At 45.3% G+C, this 18,789-nt stretch overlaps 1 protein-coding gene across 1 annotated transcript; it reads left to right on the top strand.

Annotated features, from left to right (window-relative positions):
* Positions 1-2,888: 2,888 nt before the first annotated feature.
* LOC119799903 (ubiquitin-conjugating enzyme E2 C-like) lies at positions 2,889-3,426 on the top strand. Its single transcript, XM_038309729.1, is given in 2 exon segments — positions 2,889-3,056; positions 3,058-3,426. Coding segments are annotated over 2 exon segments (537 nt in total).
* Positions 3,427-18,789: the final 15,363 nt, after the last annotated feature.

Genomic DNA, 18,789 nt, shown 5'->3' with positions numbered 1-18,789 from the left:
CCTGCTACTCATTCACTCCCCAAGTCCTTATTAGTTGTAAAGCTCTCAAAATGATTATCTATCAGTCCTGTTCATTTTTCCATGTAGACATCTCTTCTAGCCTCTATGATATTTCTGCTCTTAGCTGGTTAGTTACTATCAGGGTCTGTTTTGTACCTAATTTCACCACTAACTAGGAATTCCCTTTGTTTCTTTCTTTTATTATAATCTGTCTTCAGAACTCAATGCTTTTATTTTTCTTTCTCTCTTCCTAGTTTGATGGAGTACTTCCTTAAACAGTTTTTTGAACAGTGATGTAGGGGGTAAAATGAACTTTTAACTACATTGTGTGTGTGCAGGGGGGTTTGTGTGTAGGCTAGAGCTGAAGTTACAGGTGGTTATGAACCACCTGGCATGGGTGCTGAGGACTGAAGGAACTCAGGTCCTCTGGAAGAGCGGTAAGTGCTCTTAACTTCTGATCTAGCCTCAACATTTATTTTACTTTTTTTTTTTTTTTTTTTTTTTTACTGTTGATTGTTTGATTTGTTTTTTTCAAGACAAGGTTTCTCTGTGTAGCCCTGGCTGTCCTGGAGCTCACCCTGTAGACCAAGCTAGCCTCAAACTCAGAGAACTGCCTGCCTCTGCCTCCCAAGTGCTGAGATTTATTTTACTTGAGTGTGTGTGTGTGTGTGTGTGTGTGTGTGTGTGTGTGTGTAGGTGTGTGCGCGCATGTGTGCACACATGAGAACACATGCCTAGGTCTGTGTATGTGTGACTTGACATTCACAAAGAATGCCTTATTCCCTGTTGCTGGTGATGCACATGCCGGAAACTGAACTTGGATTCTCTCAAAGAGCAGCAAGGGCTTCAAACCTTTGAGCCTTCTCTCTCATTCTTGACCCTGAATCTTTGTGATAGTTTGGCTTGGTATCTAATTATGTTGGAGTTCTGAGGTCTTTTCTTTTTGTTTTCCAGCCTTTGATGTAGCTGTGAAGTTCAGAGACACTGTTAGTCCTGGATTTCACATGTGCTGCATCCTCCAGTCTCTCTATTTGTGGTGAGTCAATTAGCAGATTTTTGCATTCAGAATCATATACCTGTCACTACTTTCTGTATAAAAGTTTTTTAAAAGGTGGCACATCTACTATCATTTTCCCTCCATCTAGGTCAGTGCTATTTACATAAATAAGCCATTTATGAAACTTATTATTATGTTTTGATGGAGCTGGAAATTGAATTTAGGGCTTCTTGCATGCTAGGCAAGAGTGTTATCAATCAGTTATACCCTGGTTCTTAGTTAAAAAAATATTCTAGCAGCCACATTAGAAAGATAAATGGAAACAGAAGATAGTCACCTTAAAGGACTCGGGAGGTGCTCAGTTGGTAAAATACTCTCTTTCCATGTAAGTTCAAGGACCTGAGTTTGATACCCCAGAACCCACATAAAAATAATGACTGAGCATAATGGTGTACACTTGAATCCCAGCACTAGAAAGGTGAGACAAGGGAAGGCTTGGGACTCACCTAATTGTGGAGTACCAGGCAAAAAGAAACCTTGTTTCAAAATAAGGTGGTGTGTGGGGGTGTTTCTGAGGAACAGCATCTGAAGTTATCATCCTCTGGCCTCTACGTGTATGTGCACACACAAGCATGTGCACCTGAGCACCAACACATAAACACCCACCCACACATGTGTTGGAGGGAGGCCTCTTGTTTTGTTCCTGGCCACTTGGCCCCGAAATAATCACACAGAAACCATATGATTTAAATCACTGCTTGGTCCATTAGCTCTAGCTTCCTATTGGCTAACTCTTACATATTAATTTAACTCATTTCTATTAATCTGTGTATCACCACGTGACAGTGGCTTACTGGCTAACGTTCCTAGTGTCTGTCTTTGGAGGATCCATGGCTTCTCTCTGACTCTGCCCTTCTTTTTCCCAGCATTCCATTTAGTTTTCCCTGCCAAGGCAGTTTCTTTATTCACCAATGGTATTCATAGCATACAGAGGGAAATTCCATATCACCTCCTCTTTTCTGCTTAAATAAAAAAGGAAGGTTTTAACTTTAACATAGTAAAATTACATATAACAAAACAGGTATCAAGTAAGAATTATAGTTACAATATTTAAAACTATAATTATAAATTCTTCAACTCCATCGAAGGAGTTCTGGAAGACTCCAGAAGGATATATTACCTAAGTAAACAGGAAGTTCATAGTAAGCAATTTCCAAATCTCTAGAAATGACAGAGACATCTTGCTGCCTGGACAGTCACTCAAAGTTCTTCTGTACCATTGGGGCATCCATATTCAGCCTACAGGCCCATAGTATCTAGCAGACTTTTCCATGAAGCAGGAAGTTTTAAAGACAGCTCCGCCTATATTGGCAGTTTGTCAGTCACTTTCTTATGTGTTCTGCAGAATGTCTGGCAGACTCTTTTGTGTAGCAGGAACCCCGAAGGACCATCTCACATTTAGGCAAGTTCAGCAGTTATTTCTCTGTGGGTTCTGCATGTTCAGCTCGTCAAGCAGTCCAGACAAGAGCAGTTTCTTGCCCAAATGGCTAACCAGCTCCATAAGGAGCCTCTTCAATGCCCATCTTCCTCTTGAAGTAATTGGTGCTGCCAGGAACAGATGTGTCTCACTTTCATGAAAAGTCTTAAGCTCTTAAAACATTTTAAATGTCATATTTTGTAGTCTTTGAAAGGTTTGAAGAATGCCTATCCATCTGAAATACATCTCTGTATATCTAGAAAATCTACCTAACATGACCACAAGCTTTACTATTATAGATAGTTATCTATTAGCCTATAATTTTTAATTATACATTACATTTTAAAAATGAACTACACAGCCGCAATTGCTCTTTAGTCTCCGCACTCGTGTTCCGCTGCCAGCGTCCTCGGGATGGCCTCGCAAAACCGCGACCCAGCTGCCGCCAGTGTTGCCGTTCGCAAGGGAGCCGAGCCCAGCGGAGGTGCTGCCCAGGGCCCTGTGGGCAAGAGGCTACAACAGGAGCTGATGACCCTCATGATGTCTGGTGACAAAGGGATTTCTGCCTTCCCTGAATCAGACAAACCTGTTCAAATGGGTAGGGACCATCCATGGAGCAGCCTGCACAGTATATGAAGACCTGAGGTATAAACTCTCACTTGAGTTCCCCAGTGGCTACCCTTACAATGCACCTACGGTGAAGTTCCTCACACCCTGCTACCACCCCAATGTAGACACCCAGGGCAACATCTGTCTGGACATCCTCAAGGATAAGTGGTCTGCACTATATGATGTCAGAATCATCTTGCTGTCTATCCAGAGCCTGCTAGGAGAACCCAACATAGATAGCCCATTGAACACGCACGCTGCTGAGCTCTGGAAAAACCCCACAGCATTTAAGAAGTACCTGCAAGAAACCTATTCAAAGCAGGTCTCCAGTCAAGAGTCCTGACACGAGATGTCCAGCTTCTCCTTGTGTCATCTTTTTTCTTAGATGGTCTGTCCTCTCCTTGATTTCTATACTGTGCTGTTATTTTTTGTTTTATTTGTCTTTTTAACTTAAGTCTGCTTAAGCCCTTACAATGTATATTAAATAAATACATGTTGATTGTTTTGTATAAGTTAAAAAAATGAACTACACAATCACAATACCTTAATCAAGAGCAGAAATATACATATAACAAGATTGACCTTAAATTTGCATCAATAAACCAAGATCCATACCAATGCAAATCTCTACAGCATATCCCCCTTAACATATAAAAAACCATTTATAGACAATATTTGGGAATATGGGCATAGTTATTCTCCAAACTGCTTCCTGCTGTTTATTGGGTCAAGTAATTTTTTGAGGGGTGTTCAAGGTGACCTTTTAGGGGCTCTTGGTTCATCAAACCACACCAGTCTGGAAGCAATCCACAGGTTCTCATCCTCTGTGGAAATAAGAGAAGAACCTCTTTTCCAAAGCAACATATCCTTAGACCCAAATTTGGAAGTCATGATACCTTTATAATATACATGCTGGTTTAACTTAGCAGCCCATACAATGAAATGTCTCTCTGTACTTAGCTCATTCACAGTCAAAAAATTTAAAGATAACACAATAATATACATAATCCAGAAGCTCTGTGAATTTTCCATTTTCACATGGCTTATTTTTCTTTATTCCTTTTAATCTATGACTATCTATACTTTGTCTCTTTAAAGACTTTACTCCCCCCTTTTTTTAAAAAAAGCATTAACTTTGTTTTACTCCTTTTCTTCTCTCTTCCAAGCCTTTGCACATTTATCCAACACTATGACTCGTTTGGATTAGTCTTTTTTGCATATCTGTAATTCTTTACTGTCTAAGAGAGCCTTTTAAAATGCTAAGTGCTTCTTAAAACTTAAGCTGTGCCATTACTAGGGTATATATGGTACTTCCTGTTTGCTCCACAGTCTAAAACTTAAACTGCACAATTATTATGGTATATACAATACTTCCTGCTTGCCTGCCCAGTCCAGCATGGCAGAGCCATTAGCCCTTCTGAGAGCCATGAACACAGCCCATTCTCAGGCACACAGCCAGTCCATGTCACCATTAAGCAAGCAAGCAGCAGCAGTCTGCTCACAAACCCCACTCACATGCTCTGTAGCCAGACCTCCTTCCTGAAAGAGTCAGAGTTTGTGCTGGCAGCACAACCCAGAAAGCAGACACTTAAAAATGGCTCAGCTTTTCTGCTATCATTGAGTCAGGAAAACCTCTCTTAAAGGAGCCAAGCCTCTAATTGCTTCTAGCAAACAGAGTCCACCCAAGAAAATGCTGCTACCAAATCATGTGTAACTCTGTTCTTTTGTGTCTAGGATTCCTTTTTAAGCTTTCTCAGGTTTTACGTGGACTTAGTACACCACATTGGCACATCAGTTTGTAGAAGGAGAGAGTTGCTTGTTGGCTTCTGCCCAGCTAGCTTAGACCTGAAATAATTACACAGAATCCATATTATTTAAATCACTGTTTGGCCCATTACCTCTAGCTTCTTTATGGCTAACTTTTACATATTAATTTAACCCATTTCTATTAATCTGTGTGTCGCCACATGACAGTGACTTACTGGCTAACACTCCCAGCATCTGTCTCCAGTGGCTCCATGCCTTCTCTCTGACTCTGCCCTTCTTTTTCCCAGCATTCCATTTAGTTTTCTCCACCTACCTAAGTTCTTCCCTATCAACAGGCCAAAGGCACTTTTTTATTCACCAATGGTATTCACAGCATACAGAGGGAAATCTCACATCACACATGCACATACATGAAAGGAATTGATTGTAACAGTATGTTATTTACTTTAAAAATAATTTTGTCTACATTTTAAAATGAATATTGTGTATGTGTATGTGTACATGATGGAGGTACAGTGCTCATGAGGTCAGAGGACAGCTCTGTGGCACTGGGTTACTCTTTCCACCTGCCATGGGTCCTGAGGGATAAAACTCTGGCCATCGGTCTCACACAGCAGGTGCCTGTGCCCTCTGAGCCTTCTTGCCTGTCTTTCGGATTTTATATATTTATTTAGTGTATGTTTGTGTACATGTCCCCAATATAATTTCTGTGTGCACTGACTACAAAAATTGCTAGTGAACTCATTCTAAGATAAGCTGAAATCAAGTGTGCGTTGTATACTCATGGTGTATTCAGTTCAAGAGGCAGGTGGACACTGCAGAGAGGACAAAGCCTGGACAGCTATCAGGAATATGCCCAACTGTGCCCTCCATGTATGCTTTGGTAGAACTCTTTGAAAGATTCTCTCCCTCCATGCTCCACCATCTTTGAGACAGGGTCTTACTGTGCAGCCATGGCTGGCCTAGAACTTACTATGCAGAGCAGTCTGTCCTCAACCTCAAACTTAAATTTATGAGATTTCTGGAATCCATGTAAAGGTAGAAGGAGAGAATCAATTTCTCCAAGTTGTCCTTGGCCTTGCACCCATGAGTCCTGGCATATGTACTTATGTACATGCACTAATAAATATAATTATTATTTACAAATAAAAATAAAAACTACTTCAAGCCATGAGTGCACATCTTTAATCCCAACACTTAAGGCAGGCAGATCTTTGTGAGTTCAAGGCCAGCCTGGCCTTCATAGTGTGTTTCAGTATAGTCAAGGCTGTGTAGAGGGATCCATATTCAAATCACTCCCCATTCCTGTAAAAAGGGGGAAAATCTACTTCAATTTGTAGGCCTTAACATTAAAAAACTCTGCTACATGATCACACCACTGTTATAACGCCTGTGAAGATGCATAACTAATGTTTTTTCCCTCCTTTCTAAGTTCAACTCCCCCAGCTGTGTTCATATTCTCCTCAGAAGCTGGTTCTTTTACGGCAGGATCTTACCCGGTCTCAAATGGTTGGCAGATGCCTTAGTTTTTTTTTTTTGAAATTATTATAATCTTCCTATTGTTTCTTTGCACTGTTTATTTATCACACACATGGATAAAATGTAATGAATTTTTTCTAAAGACTCATTTCTTTTTTATTTTACATGTATGGGTGCTTTGTTTGCCTATGTATCTATGTGCCATGTGTGTGCCTAGTGCTCTAAAATACCAGAAGAGGGTACTGGATCCCTTGGAACTGGACTTATAGGTGGTTGTGGGTACCATGTGGGTGCTGGGAACTGGACTCAGGTCCTCTGTAAGAGCAACAAATGATCTTCACTGCTGAGCCATCTCTCCAACCCTTAATAAAATATTGTTTTAAAAATCCAGAGAAAACGTGAGTGAGAGAGGCTTTTGGGTTGGGAATGTAACTCCACAGTAGAGGGTTTCCCTGGCTTGTACAAAGCGTTGGCTTCTATCCCAGATGCTCATAAGAGCAAAAAGTTAAAAACATGTTTCTCTGAGGTGCTTGTCACAGTTTGAAGCCCTACACATCCTACAATTTCACACTTGTCTGGTGGGGACCGGTTTGCTGGCTCTGAGGGGCTCTCCATTTTATCTGCATCTCCAGTAACAGCCTGGTCTCTAGATATGACAGAAAGCTTGGAGGAACTTTGTGGAGGCCCTACACTTTCTCTTTTCTCCCCAGGAAAGTGACATACCGGGAGACTTGGGAGAAGCTAGGACAGCCTGGTCTGCTGACTTCTTTTTTTAGGACTGATTTCTTCAAAGTTGCTGCTTGGCTAACAAGGGTTGGGCATCCCAGAGCCTCGATTTTGACCTCAACACTAGAATTCTGTTGATGACCTCTGTTCCTTAGGTTTGCCAGTGAAGATTTATTCAACCTCCCAATGGTTGTACAGTCTTTTGGGTCTGCGTACTTGATACTGTTCACCCTACTTCCACACCCTCCCTGATCTGTCTCTTACTTTTTACTTTGATAATTTAGGACCTTTTCAATTCACACCTGTGGTTTCTGAGTTTCTAGAAGTTATTGACTACCTCGGGTTTAGGTAGAGTGGGTGCTACTGTCATCTGGTAGGTGACATATGGCCCAGAACAGTCCCATTAAAGACAGAATCTCCAGCCCCAAGTGTCAGTAGTGAGCAATTTGAGAACCGCTGCTTTCCTGTAACCCTTATTTCACACATATCCCTAATCCTCAGAAAAACAGGAGTGGAAAGTAGAGGCCCAGAGAAGGGAACTACTGGTAGTGGCAGCCTGGGGTGAGCAGCCCAGACAGTGGGCGGGACACAGTCTCCAGGCTGCTGTTGGTTTTGGCCTTTGCAAGATCAGTCTATCTGGTGGGAAAGAGTTCCTAAATTATTTCATTTGCTGCTGTCAGCTGTTTACCTGACTGGCCTTGGTTCAGGAAAAAGACCACACAGCAGGACCACCACCCACCCCACTTGCCTGTACCCCTGTGAGGGGGGTACAAGGAGCCACAGAAGGAGAGAACCCCAGCTGGGTGAGAGGGAAGTTGCCTCAGCCCCTACCTAGGAAGCTCCCGGGAACCCAGCATAGTGTGTGGGAGAGATGAAGCCAGCGCCAGACTACTTTCTGTCATGGCAAACCTATACTACCAGAGCCTCCACAGGCTGAGTCCACTTCCTGAGGTCAGCAGGACCAGAGTGGAGCCTGGGTCTGATGAGGTTGGTGAAGGAAGACAGAGCAGCCCAAGGCCAAGGGAGAGTGTCGGGGTCCAGGACCAGCCTGGGCCATAAATTATTTCTCGAACCACAGTGTGAGAATAAAGACATAACTCACATGACTTTATTGGGAGGGAGTTTTCAATGATCCTTCATGAAATCCTGAGTTCACATCCTGAAAATTCACCCAAATTTATTCTCCAAACAGCTTTTATATCAAAATGTAAACTGAGGAAGAAATTCATTCTTCTTCCTAGGTAGGTGGGAGAGTGATGAGGTCACATTCACACCTTTCTATGCCCATTTTGTCACCTCTTCCTATCTATGACAGCCCTGTATGCCTGCCCTGTCACGTAGACCGAATTAACACCTCTTCCCCAGGTGACCTCCCAAATTACAAAGAAGGATCCGAGTGACATTAGCATATCCTGACCCTTTGTTTAGGATGAAGTCAGTTTGTCTCAAAGGCTAGGTGCCATACAACATAGAAACATGGGCCTGTATAATACAGCCCCTAGAGGAGAGCCCAGTTTCAACTCTACTTTCAGACCTTGGGTCATCTCATGAGGCTCCTTCAGTTGCCAACATCCCCATTTTGTTTCAGTACTGGGGATGGAACTCAAGGCATTACACATGCCAGGCAAGCACTCTATCACTGAGTGATATCCCCAATCCCTCAAACTCCTTTTCTTAAGTAATAATTCATTTTTAAGTCACACGTCCTGAACTCTCTTGCAGCTAGGTATGACCACACTACACCATTTTGACCAAGGAGATAGGAATGATAGTGATGTGTATATTATATGGATCAAGCCTTTAGAAGGAAAGGGTATAAACGTGATGACAGGGGCAATCATCTTGGACCACACAAAACAAAAGCTTTGTCTTGTGGTATCAGCATGGATTAGAAAACCCCTGGCTCAGTTGGGCGGGAGTGGCACATGTCTTTAATCCCAGCACTCGGGAGGCAGAGGCAGGCGGATCTCTATTAGTTCGAGGCCAGCCTGAGCTACAAGAGCTAGTTCCAGGACAGAAACTCCTGGCTCCTCACCTCCACTGAGCTGTCTTAGAAGGAGCCATGGACAAACATTTTTATGAGAGCCATGTGAGGTGTTTTCTCTACAAGCCTCTATGTATCAGTTTTTCTTGTTGCTATGATAAAATACCTGACAAAAATCACTTAAGGAAAGAAAGGTTTACTTTGGCTTGTGATTTGAGGGGCTATAGTCTATCATGATGGAGGCTCTTGGAGGGACAGAGAATGTGAGGTCACATTGCACCCATGGTGAGGAGGCCGAGATGAAGGTGGGTACTCGGCTCACTCTCGACTTTTTATTTATTCTGAGACTAAAGACAATGGGATGGTTTTACCCATTTTGCGGGCCAGGGTGGGGGGTCTTTTCTCCTCACTTAAACCTGTCTGAGACTGCTCATATTCCACTAAGATGTGAGGAGATGAGGAGCCCAACTGTGTCTCCTGCCATCACACAGCCTGCAGCCACCATGTCTTCCCCTCCATGACAGACTGTGTTCCCTTAAACTGTGAGTTAAAATGAAACCCTTCTCCTTTCTAGCCAGGTATTTGGTTACAGCAACAAGAAAAGTAACTAATGTATCCAGGAACCAAACTTTCAAGTAGACTGGCCACAGAAGGCCTCAGATTGCCTTCATCTAGAACGTTCTATCCACATACTTTCTGAGGATGGTCCCTGGGTGGGGAGGAGCAAAGCCTGGCTTCTTAGTTCAGGGAGACAGGTGTTCTGTTCTGCCAGCCTCCATATCAAGACGGCACATTGCAAACTGCAACTGCTTCCAATGTGCCACTCCTCCCTGTGCCACTCTCTCCTTCTCCTGGCTGGCTCCCCACCTTGGTATTGGTGGCAGCTAGAGCATCCTTGGATCAGAGTCAAGCTTTAAGTTTGTGCTTTTCCAGGTTAATTAACTTTATTGACTTTAAAATACAAAGTCTCAGCTGGGTGGTGGTGGTGTACATCTTTAATCCCAGCACTTGGGGGGCAGAGGCAGATGGTTCTCTGTGAGTTTGAGGCCAGCCTTGTCTACAAGAGCTAGTACCAGGACAGGTTTCAAAGCTACAGAGAAACCCTGTCTCAAAAACAAAACAAAACAACAAAAACCAAAAAACAAAAAAACAAAACAAACAAACAAAAACACAACAACAAAGTCTCAGTATCTATTATCTGTCTACCTACTTACCTATCTGTCTATGGCAAGATTATATCAGAAAAGTGAATGCAGGTTTTAGGCTTGTGTACACCAGGGTCCTCCTGGTTGTATGGTGTGTGTGTGTGTGTGTGTGTGTGTGTGTGAGAGAGAGAGAGAGAGAGAGAGAGATCAAGGGTCCTTGGTGTTGATGTCACTATGTCCTCGTGTCTCCTGAGAATTCTCTAGCGTTTTGAGATCTTGAGTGGGCATCTACCCCTAGAAGGAGGAGGTAGCAGAAACATCAGAAACTCACCTTTCTTCCACGTTTCCCTCACAGAATAAGCACCTGGCTGGCCCATCAGACATGCAGAGTAGTCCCAAGGTTCACATACCTTCTCCTGTTCCTCCAGGGCTCAGGACTGGCCTGACCTGCACAGGAAGTCCAGCCAAACCAGGCATGGGAAAGGACAGGCCAGAGCTGAGCTGCCTATGTCACAGCTGCAGTATGACTCTACCACATGGTCCCATATCCGGCTGGTGAGAACAATGCAAGCAGGTCCCCCAAGCAAAGTCAAATCTGCAGTTGTCTTCCTAGGAATGTGCTGTGGCCTCCCCGTCATCAGCACCCTGTCTTCTTCTTTACCAGGCCCACCTGCAACAGTGGAGAACAGTGGCCCAGAAATCCATACTGCGTAGGCCAAGCCAATCAGCCAAACCAGGGCAGTGCTGCAAGCATGAGCTCCAATAGACACAGATACCTGTCACTCAGGGACAGGCGCTCCTGTCATTCTGTGCTTCTATGTTTATACATGTTAGCTTCCCTGGGCTGCAGGTACTTCCAGGTTCCCTGGAGTGGTCCCTTTGTCCATTTCTCATTGGATAGGGTGCGTTCCAGGCCACAGCCTCTGATTTCCATGGTGTTCCTATTCCTGAGACAGGAAGTGACTATGTTTGTGCAAATTCAAATGTTTTGGGGTTGGAACCATATTTGGGATCCCCTCATGCTCATACTCTTGGCCCTCCCCTACACAGAAGCCCAGCCAAGGGCGATGAGCAAGTTCCTGCAGGATGTCTAGCCATGTGCTCTCCTTGGCAAGGGATGATAGTGGTCCCTGCTTCTCAGTCTGGCCTCCCTGTGAGGGCTTGGACATCTGGGTAGTCAGCTCTGGTTTTCTTGTCACCAGCCTCTCAGTGTTTGCAGCTACCATGTACGTTCCCTTTGAGCCCGATTTTCTTAGCAAGAGTCAGAACCTGTGTCTGGGAGGAAGCAACTGTGAGGGTAGTGCTCTCACACTGTCCCTTTACCACAGGTGAGAGTGCGAACCAACTCCCGAGGGCTGCTGCTCCCCAAGGCTCAGAGGGTGCGCTGCGGGTCAAAGACCCTGAGTTCAAATAATGTCTGGAGCCTCACCCTTAGCAGTATGAGTTCAAAGCCTTCCTCAACTCTGATTCACTGTCCAGGAAGGGTTCTTGGAGCTGACAGGCTGTGCCCTTTGGCACTAATTAAGATAGGAGTGCACTGAAGCTTTCCTTCTATCAAGGCCTGGTGACAACACTTGTGATCCCAGCACTTGGGAGGCCGGGAAAGGATGATTTGCAGGTTCAAAATAAAAACCTTGTTTCAAAACAGAAAATTAAGAAGGAGTTGGGCCTACAGCTCGGTGTGTGAGGCCTGACATTTAATTCCTAGCATGGAAGATGTCACCATTCTGTCAGTGCATATGCATGAGAGGACTGTACAGGCAGACAGAAGAGGATAGGAAGGCAGAGAGCAGCATCCTGCAGAGACCCTCAGAAGTAAGATATCTCCCTCACCCTGTTGATTCTGATCTTCATACAGACATCTCCTGGGGACAGGTCTTGTCTTCTTCACACTGGGTATCCTCGAGGTTCTGCCCCTCCTGGGAATGAGGCATACTGAAGCCACAGCGCTCAGAGAATATGCATTCCATAAGCGTGTGATGAACCCCCTTTCCCAGGTCTTCCCAGCTAACCACTTGAAGAACGGTTAGCTCTTTCTTCAAGCTGCAGCTCCCATGGGACCATCTAGGGCACAGTGTTGCTTTCCTTCTCTAGAGTGCAAGGTTGAACCTAGGGCTCCTTGTTAACCCATGTACCTTGGATAAATTTGATTCCGAGACTCCCATTCTTTCCCAACTGGTGCCCCCTTCATTCCCCGCTTTGTTGTTTTGTGGTGGGTCAGGGTTCTCTCTCTCTCTCTCTCTCTCTCTCTCTCGGTGGGGGGGGGGGCACACCAAGATACAATCTTATTCTTCAGGCATTTTGTTTGAGTTTTGAGCCAGGAAGTCAAACTAGACTAGGATGTCTCTACCTTTCCAGTACCAGGATTCCAAGCCCACACCACCAAGTTGAGCTTTTTGTACATGGTTGTTAGGGATGAAACACAATCCCTTTAGCTCCTGAGCTGTCCCCTTGGCTCTGTTCTGCTATGCTTTCAACAGCTGCAAGTTTCTTCTCCTCACCTTTCCCTCACTCCATAGGCCCAAGGGAGTGGGGGTGGGGTCATCGGGTAGACCAGGTGCTCAGGAGACCTGGTTTCCAAGGTAGCCTGTGCCCTTCCCATAGTTTGTGGCCAGGCAAATCTCTGACGTTCTCAGATTTTTATCTGCTATGAGGAGTAGTTCAAAGACTGTCCCCTACCCCCAAGCAGTGGAGCCCTTTCTTCAAAGAGGCTTGTTTTTCCTCAGACAATGTGTAGCCCAGGTTGGCCTTGAGTTTAGGATTCCCCTGCGTCATCCACCAAGAGCTCTCTTCAAAGGAAACCCGAAATAGCTCAAAATAACCAGACAGGGAGGCGCAGGCATGTAACCCCAGCACGTGGGGAGGCTGAAGCAGAAGAATCCTTAAAAGGTCAAGGGCAGCCTGGTCTACGTAGTGAGTTCTAGGCTTCAGAACAAATACCCTTCTTAAAGGAGGAAGAGGAGGGGAGGGAGGGAGAGAAAAAGAAGGGGGGGGGAGAAAGAAAAAAGGGGGAGGAAGCTGCTTACAGTACAGAACCTCTGAGGAGGAAAAGGAAAACTGGTGCTCATTCTGTTCCCTCGTGGGTTCCCAGGGGGCAGCCCTGTAGGGTCCGTTCTTTCCTGATTTAAATCTTTAGCTCCCAGAAAGGGACAACCGTGGATGAGAAGCTCTCTTTGTGCGCGGTGCCCGGGAATAGAGAGCATGGTCCAGGCTGAATGGGGTGAAGGGCTCCAGGACTTTTGAGTTGGAGCTAAATGTGGTGTTTGAGGTACCCAGGAATAGGGGCGATTCCTGCAGCATCAAGCCTAGTTCAGGAAACTAAGGAAAGGGAGTCAGGCACGTGCCAAAGGCTGAGGCACCTCTGAGAGGAAGAGCAGGGTCTGAGAGGGGGCCCGGGAGGTTGGGACATCCAGGAATTTCCCCCTGAAGCCTAGTCTCCAGGCTCACCTCCATAGACCTCAAGCCAGGGAGTGGCACGTCATCATGGGGCGCCACTGCCCCCTTGTGGTCACACCCGCAGCGAAGCACCGCATCCTGTCCCTCTGGTTGGGGCCGGAACAGGAGAACTAGGGATATTTCTACCCCTGACTTGATTATTCTCCTCAAGTCCTCTCAGAATAAGAGCATGCCCAGCTTCCACTCGTGATTGAAAACCTCTAATAAGCGGTGGCCTCCAATAAGCGGTGTATCCTGGCTATGTTGCATAACTCTGAGCCTCCCCATCCTTTTCTTGTCCTACTAGCTTCCCTGGTGTGCTGCTGCCAGGGATCCAAGAGCTCCCTTTGTATAAACTCTGGCGGGAGTATCCACACCTAGGGGAACAGACCGATGTGGGGCTGAAAGGCCGCCTCTGGGGAAAGCAGAGCTAAGCAGAATGAGGGAGACACGCATAGAAAGAGAGCAGAGGGGAGGACAGGGTGCGTGGAAAGCCCCAGAAGTAGCCCTTGGATCCTATTAGCTCACTCTTCCACAGACCCTACCCACCCGACCCTGTCATTGTCAGTCACGGTGAAAGCCAGCCGCTAACATGTCTTCCTTGAGTGGGTGTCACTGCTGGCCCTGACTGGTGCTAATAGATCCTTGTTTACCCATCTTGCCCTTTCTGAATCTTGCTTGGTGGATTCCTCGTCCCTGAAACCAGTGCTGGCTTCCCTCGGACCACAAGGGCCTTTTAGTCTGGTTGCTACTCTTTTGTCCCACTTTACTGCTTCCTCTATCTTTGTGAAACATCCTTTAGAGTCATACTCTCTCACAAGACCTTGGTGCTACCTTCCTGGGTGTCCAGCCACTCATTCAACCTGCTGTGACCCTTTAATACAGTTCCCCATGTTGCGGTGACCCTCAACCATAAAATGATTTCATTGCCACTCCATGACTGTAACTTTGCTTTTGTTATGAAGCATACTGTAAGTATCTGGTATGCAGGATATCTGATATAGAACCCTGGTGGGGTCCGACCCACAGGTTGAGAAGCACTGCTCTAAGGTCTTAGGATGTAATCATAGGTCATTTCCGAGCATCTCCTTGTAGTGTACAGAGGTCCCCCCTTTAAAGTACAAAGTGGGCAGTGTTAGGTGTAATCCCAGCCCCCGGCATCAATCTTTGGAAGCCCCTTCCCTGAGCCCACCAAACCTTGACCCCTCCCCAGGAAAGGCAAGACCATTCCTACAGGCTATTTAAACTGCTCCCCAGAAAATAAACACATGGTCTTCCCTCTTCCTCTTCGGTGGTCATGTCGGTCGGCTTTCTGTTTCCCCTTGGGCCACCCGAAAGTGCAGATTTTCTTTTAATTTGGTCTGATTCAGTCTGATTGGGGTTAGTTGCTTTAATGGAGAGGCTCATCTCAGGAATATTCCTAATATTGGGTTTTGCCACTTAAGCCTCTAGAGCACTCCCTTGAACAGCTCCCACTTCAGCATGAGACCCAAGGAAGGGCTTGAGGGGTCATTGGTTAGAATACATAAACAGCCACAAATGTGGACCCATCCAGTCCTTTTGTTAGATTCCCAAATACATCCGTGACCTTAAGAAATGACAGAAATCCCTATTTGGCAGTGACACAAATCCAAGATCACCAAAAATGATGCCAGGGGCTTATTTAGTCTAAAGAACTAAGACATAGACACAGTAAAGATTATATAATACTCCCCCCGAAAGGGTAAAGAGTAGATCTCTGTATTTTCTTTCCTTCCCTGTATTCAGAATGTATTATATTTTATTGCTGCATGTGTGTGTGTGTGGGTGAGGCCAGAGGACAAGTTTCAGGAGTTGGTTATCTCCTTCCATCATGTGGGTCTCTGAGGTTGAACTTGGGTCTTGAAGATTGACGGCAAGCACCTTGACTGAAAAAGCCATCTCTGAGCGTAGCTGGACTTGCTCCCCTGCTCTCTACATTGCCTCCTCCTCCCCACCCCCACCACAGGAATACAAAGAAAATTGAAACTTCCTCATGAGATGGTTTATGGAGGAAAGGAAAGATTTTATAGTCACCCAGAGAGACGGATTGATCCAAATTAGCCGGAGGTGAAGGAGTCAGGTGATTTGAGATAAGGCTGTTTAATACAAAACAAGCTCCTTATTTGTCTCCAGATCAGGTGCCTGGCCTGGCTTGAGAAGTTGGTGAATGGTTTGAGTTGGGAAAAGCACCTGTCTTTACCTCCTTGATTGCTCTTTATTTGGCAAAGCACAAACCTACCTGTTTTCTCTTGTCTGACCCTTCTTTCTAAGTCAGGCCAGCAGGGCTTGCTTTCTGCTTTCCTTTGGAATTTAATGTCATTTAAGCAAACTAACTGGACTGTATTCCATCGCACTTTCTTCTTCTACACCACACCCAGGGACAGCTGTTTGGAGGGCCTTTTGTTTGTTTCATCATAGAATCTTATTTATCAACTTGCTGAGGATGTTGGACATCTTTCTCTCTCTTCTCCTCTTTCCTTATTTAAATATTTCCTCACTTTCTATGGTGAGCCAGGTCTTCGGTGGAGGGGGGTTTGGTGGAAGTCAACAAAAGCTCAGGGCTTGGGGGCTGGGAAGATGGCCAGCAGGCACAGTGCTTCTCTAGCAAACACAAAGACCTGGATTCAGATCCTCAGCACTCACATAAAAACTGTGCTGAAACCTATCTGTAAGCACAGCCCGGAGGTGGACACAGGTAGAGTCCTGGAGCTCAGTTGCTGGTTAGTCTGGTTAGTCTGGCTGAATTAGCAAGCTGATTGACAGACCCTGTCTTAAAAAGTACAATAGAGAGTGATCAAATGTCAGAGTTCAGCCTCTGCACATACATGTGCACACATATATATTCACACACATGAACAGGTACATAACACAGACACCCCCCCCCCCCCGCTTAATGAGAAATTCTTATCCAAGATTGTGCAGATTGTACAAAGGTGCCTAGCTGCCACTTTGCTGGCCACACCCTTGTGTGTGTGTGTGTGTGTGTGTGTGTGTGTGTGTGTGTGCATACTATATATTAGTAGTACCTGTGGAAGCCAGAAGAGGACATTAGATTCCCTGGAATTGTGTTGCAGACTGTTCTGAGCTGTCATATAGATGCTGAGGATTCAACCTAGGTCCTTTGAAACACTTCTCCATTCCCCTGCATTTGTAACTATTACTTGAATATGTGGGCCTCCTATGAGCCCCAGTTTCCTTATCTGAATAGTAAGTGTCTTAGGTAGAATTTCTATTGCTGTGATAAAGCATCATCATGAAAAGCAACTTGGGGAAGAAAGGATTTATATCCGCTTTCTTGTTCCAATCAGTTCACTAGGAAGGAAGTCAGGCCATGAACTCAAGACAGGAACCTGGAGGAAGAGAACATGGAGGAAGGCTGCTTCCTGGTTTGCTTCTCGTGGCTTGTTCATCATATTTTCTTATAGCACCCAAGACCACCAGCCCAGGATAGTACCACCCACATCAACCATCAAATGACTCCACAGGCCAATCTTGTGGGGTCATTTTTAATCTACCCAAATAACTATAGCTTGTGTCTAGTTGACATAAAAACTGACCTGCACAAAGTGTGGGTGCAAAGATCTTCGGAACCCTTTCATTTGGATGCTCTAAGCTGATACTTGGCAGGTTGGATCGACACTGGTCCTTTTGGAAAATAGAAGCTGTGCAGAGTGAGGGGTGGGGTTAGGATTCTCATGATCTCTAAAGACAATTTTCTTTATCGAAGATCCTTCCCTTCAGCCCAAGTCAAGGCATTAACATGTTCCAGCCCAGAGAGCAGCAGCCATTGTGCTGACAGTCAGTCCCCATTCCGTCAGGTATCACCGAAAAGCTGGCTGCACATGTGGGCAGATCCACCCACTACCTTGACATGAAACATTACCCAGGCCATAAAGAGGAATGAGTTTCTTTCTTCCAGTCCCCTACCTTTTCAGAGATAGTAGGTGTTTTGCTAATCAAAGCAGTGGTGGCTCAAATGGGAAGCAGAGGATCACTCTAAATATTAGATCAAACTGATCTTGGGCCCAAATTGACTTTGCCACAGGCAAGGCATGAGACAGGGATGGGAGGTGGCAAGCAGGAACTAGAAGGAGGCAGTGGCTTTGTAGGGAGTCATTCTTCTGTGGATTCTGCCTTGTGTACATGAGTAGGCAGGGTGAGAATTTGGTTCGGTTGGAATATCCCCCTTCCATCTGCCTGACTTCTATTATTTTCCAAACCCAGTTCTTTTCTAAGAACATTGGCAATGAGCTATAATACAGAAATCTAAAAGCAAACTGAAAGTGAACAATGAAGCTGCAAAACCTTGTTGTGGGTCTCTCATTACTTATCTATCTACCCCCTCATCCACCCACCCATCCATCCATCCATCCATCCATCCATCCATCCATCCATCCTTCCATCCATATGTTTTAAAAGTTTACTGTCTTAAGCCAGTGCCTGTGCTGACAGCTCAGTTTGATTAATGGAAGTCTTGTCACTCAGTTTATGAGGTCATTAAGGAACAAGGCTTACATTCTGAAGCTACAGATAATGTCAGTGCCTTGGTGTAGGGGCATGGCATAGGCTAAAAATGGTAAGATCTGAGGGCAGGAGAGATGGTTCAACATGTTAAAAGCATGTACTCTTCTGATTTCAGTTGCCAGCCCTCTCCCGGCCTCCACAGGTACTGCACTCTAAGTTCACGTACACATAAACATCTGCTGCATCTGACTGATATGACTTCAGGCTTCATAGTCATACTTGGAAAATGTGCATTGGGATCAGGTCAGTGGGTTTTGAATGTCAGTGGTCACTAGGAACTTGTAGGGCATAGCCTAAGATTGCCAGTGCTGTCCAGGAAGGCTAGAATCTACTTCCTCAGTCTCTTCTTAGCCTACATACCAGCAGGATTAAACATCCTGGGCCAAACACACACACACACACACACACACATACACACACACACACACACACACACAGCTTGATTAGGTGGTTAGTGCTACTAGCCAGCTTGCTCTCCCATTTTTGCCTTCTGAGGCAGGAATTATAAGCAGGCTTTCATGTCTACCTGACACTTTTGTGGGTTCTTAAGTATCTAAAATCTAGTCTTCACATGTGCAGGGCAAATGATCTAATCACTGAGCAATCTCCCCAGCCATTCAGAGGT

The sequence above is a fragment of the Arvicola amphibius genome, chromosome 13, assembly GCF_903992535.2.
Source record: "Arvicola amphibius chromosome 13, mArvAmp1.2, whole genome shotgun sequence".
NCBI classification, from domain to species: Eukaryota; Metazoa; Chordata; class Mammalia; order Rodentia; family Cricetidae; genus Arvicola; species Arvicola amphibius.
The sequence above is the reverse complement of the archived record's forward strand: the minus strand, read 5'-3'. Positions and strand labels throughout refer to the sequence as shown.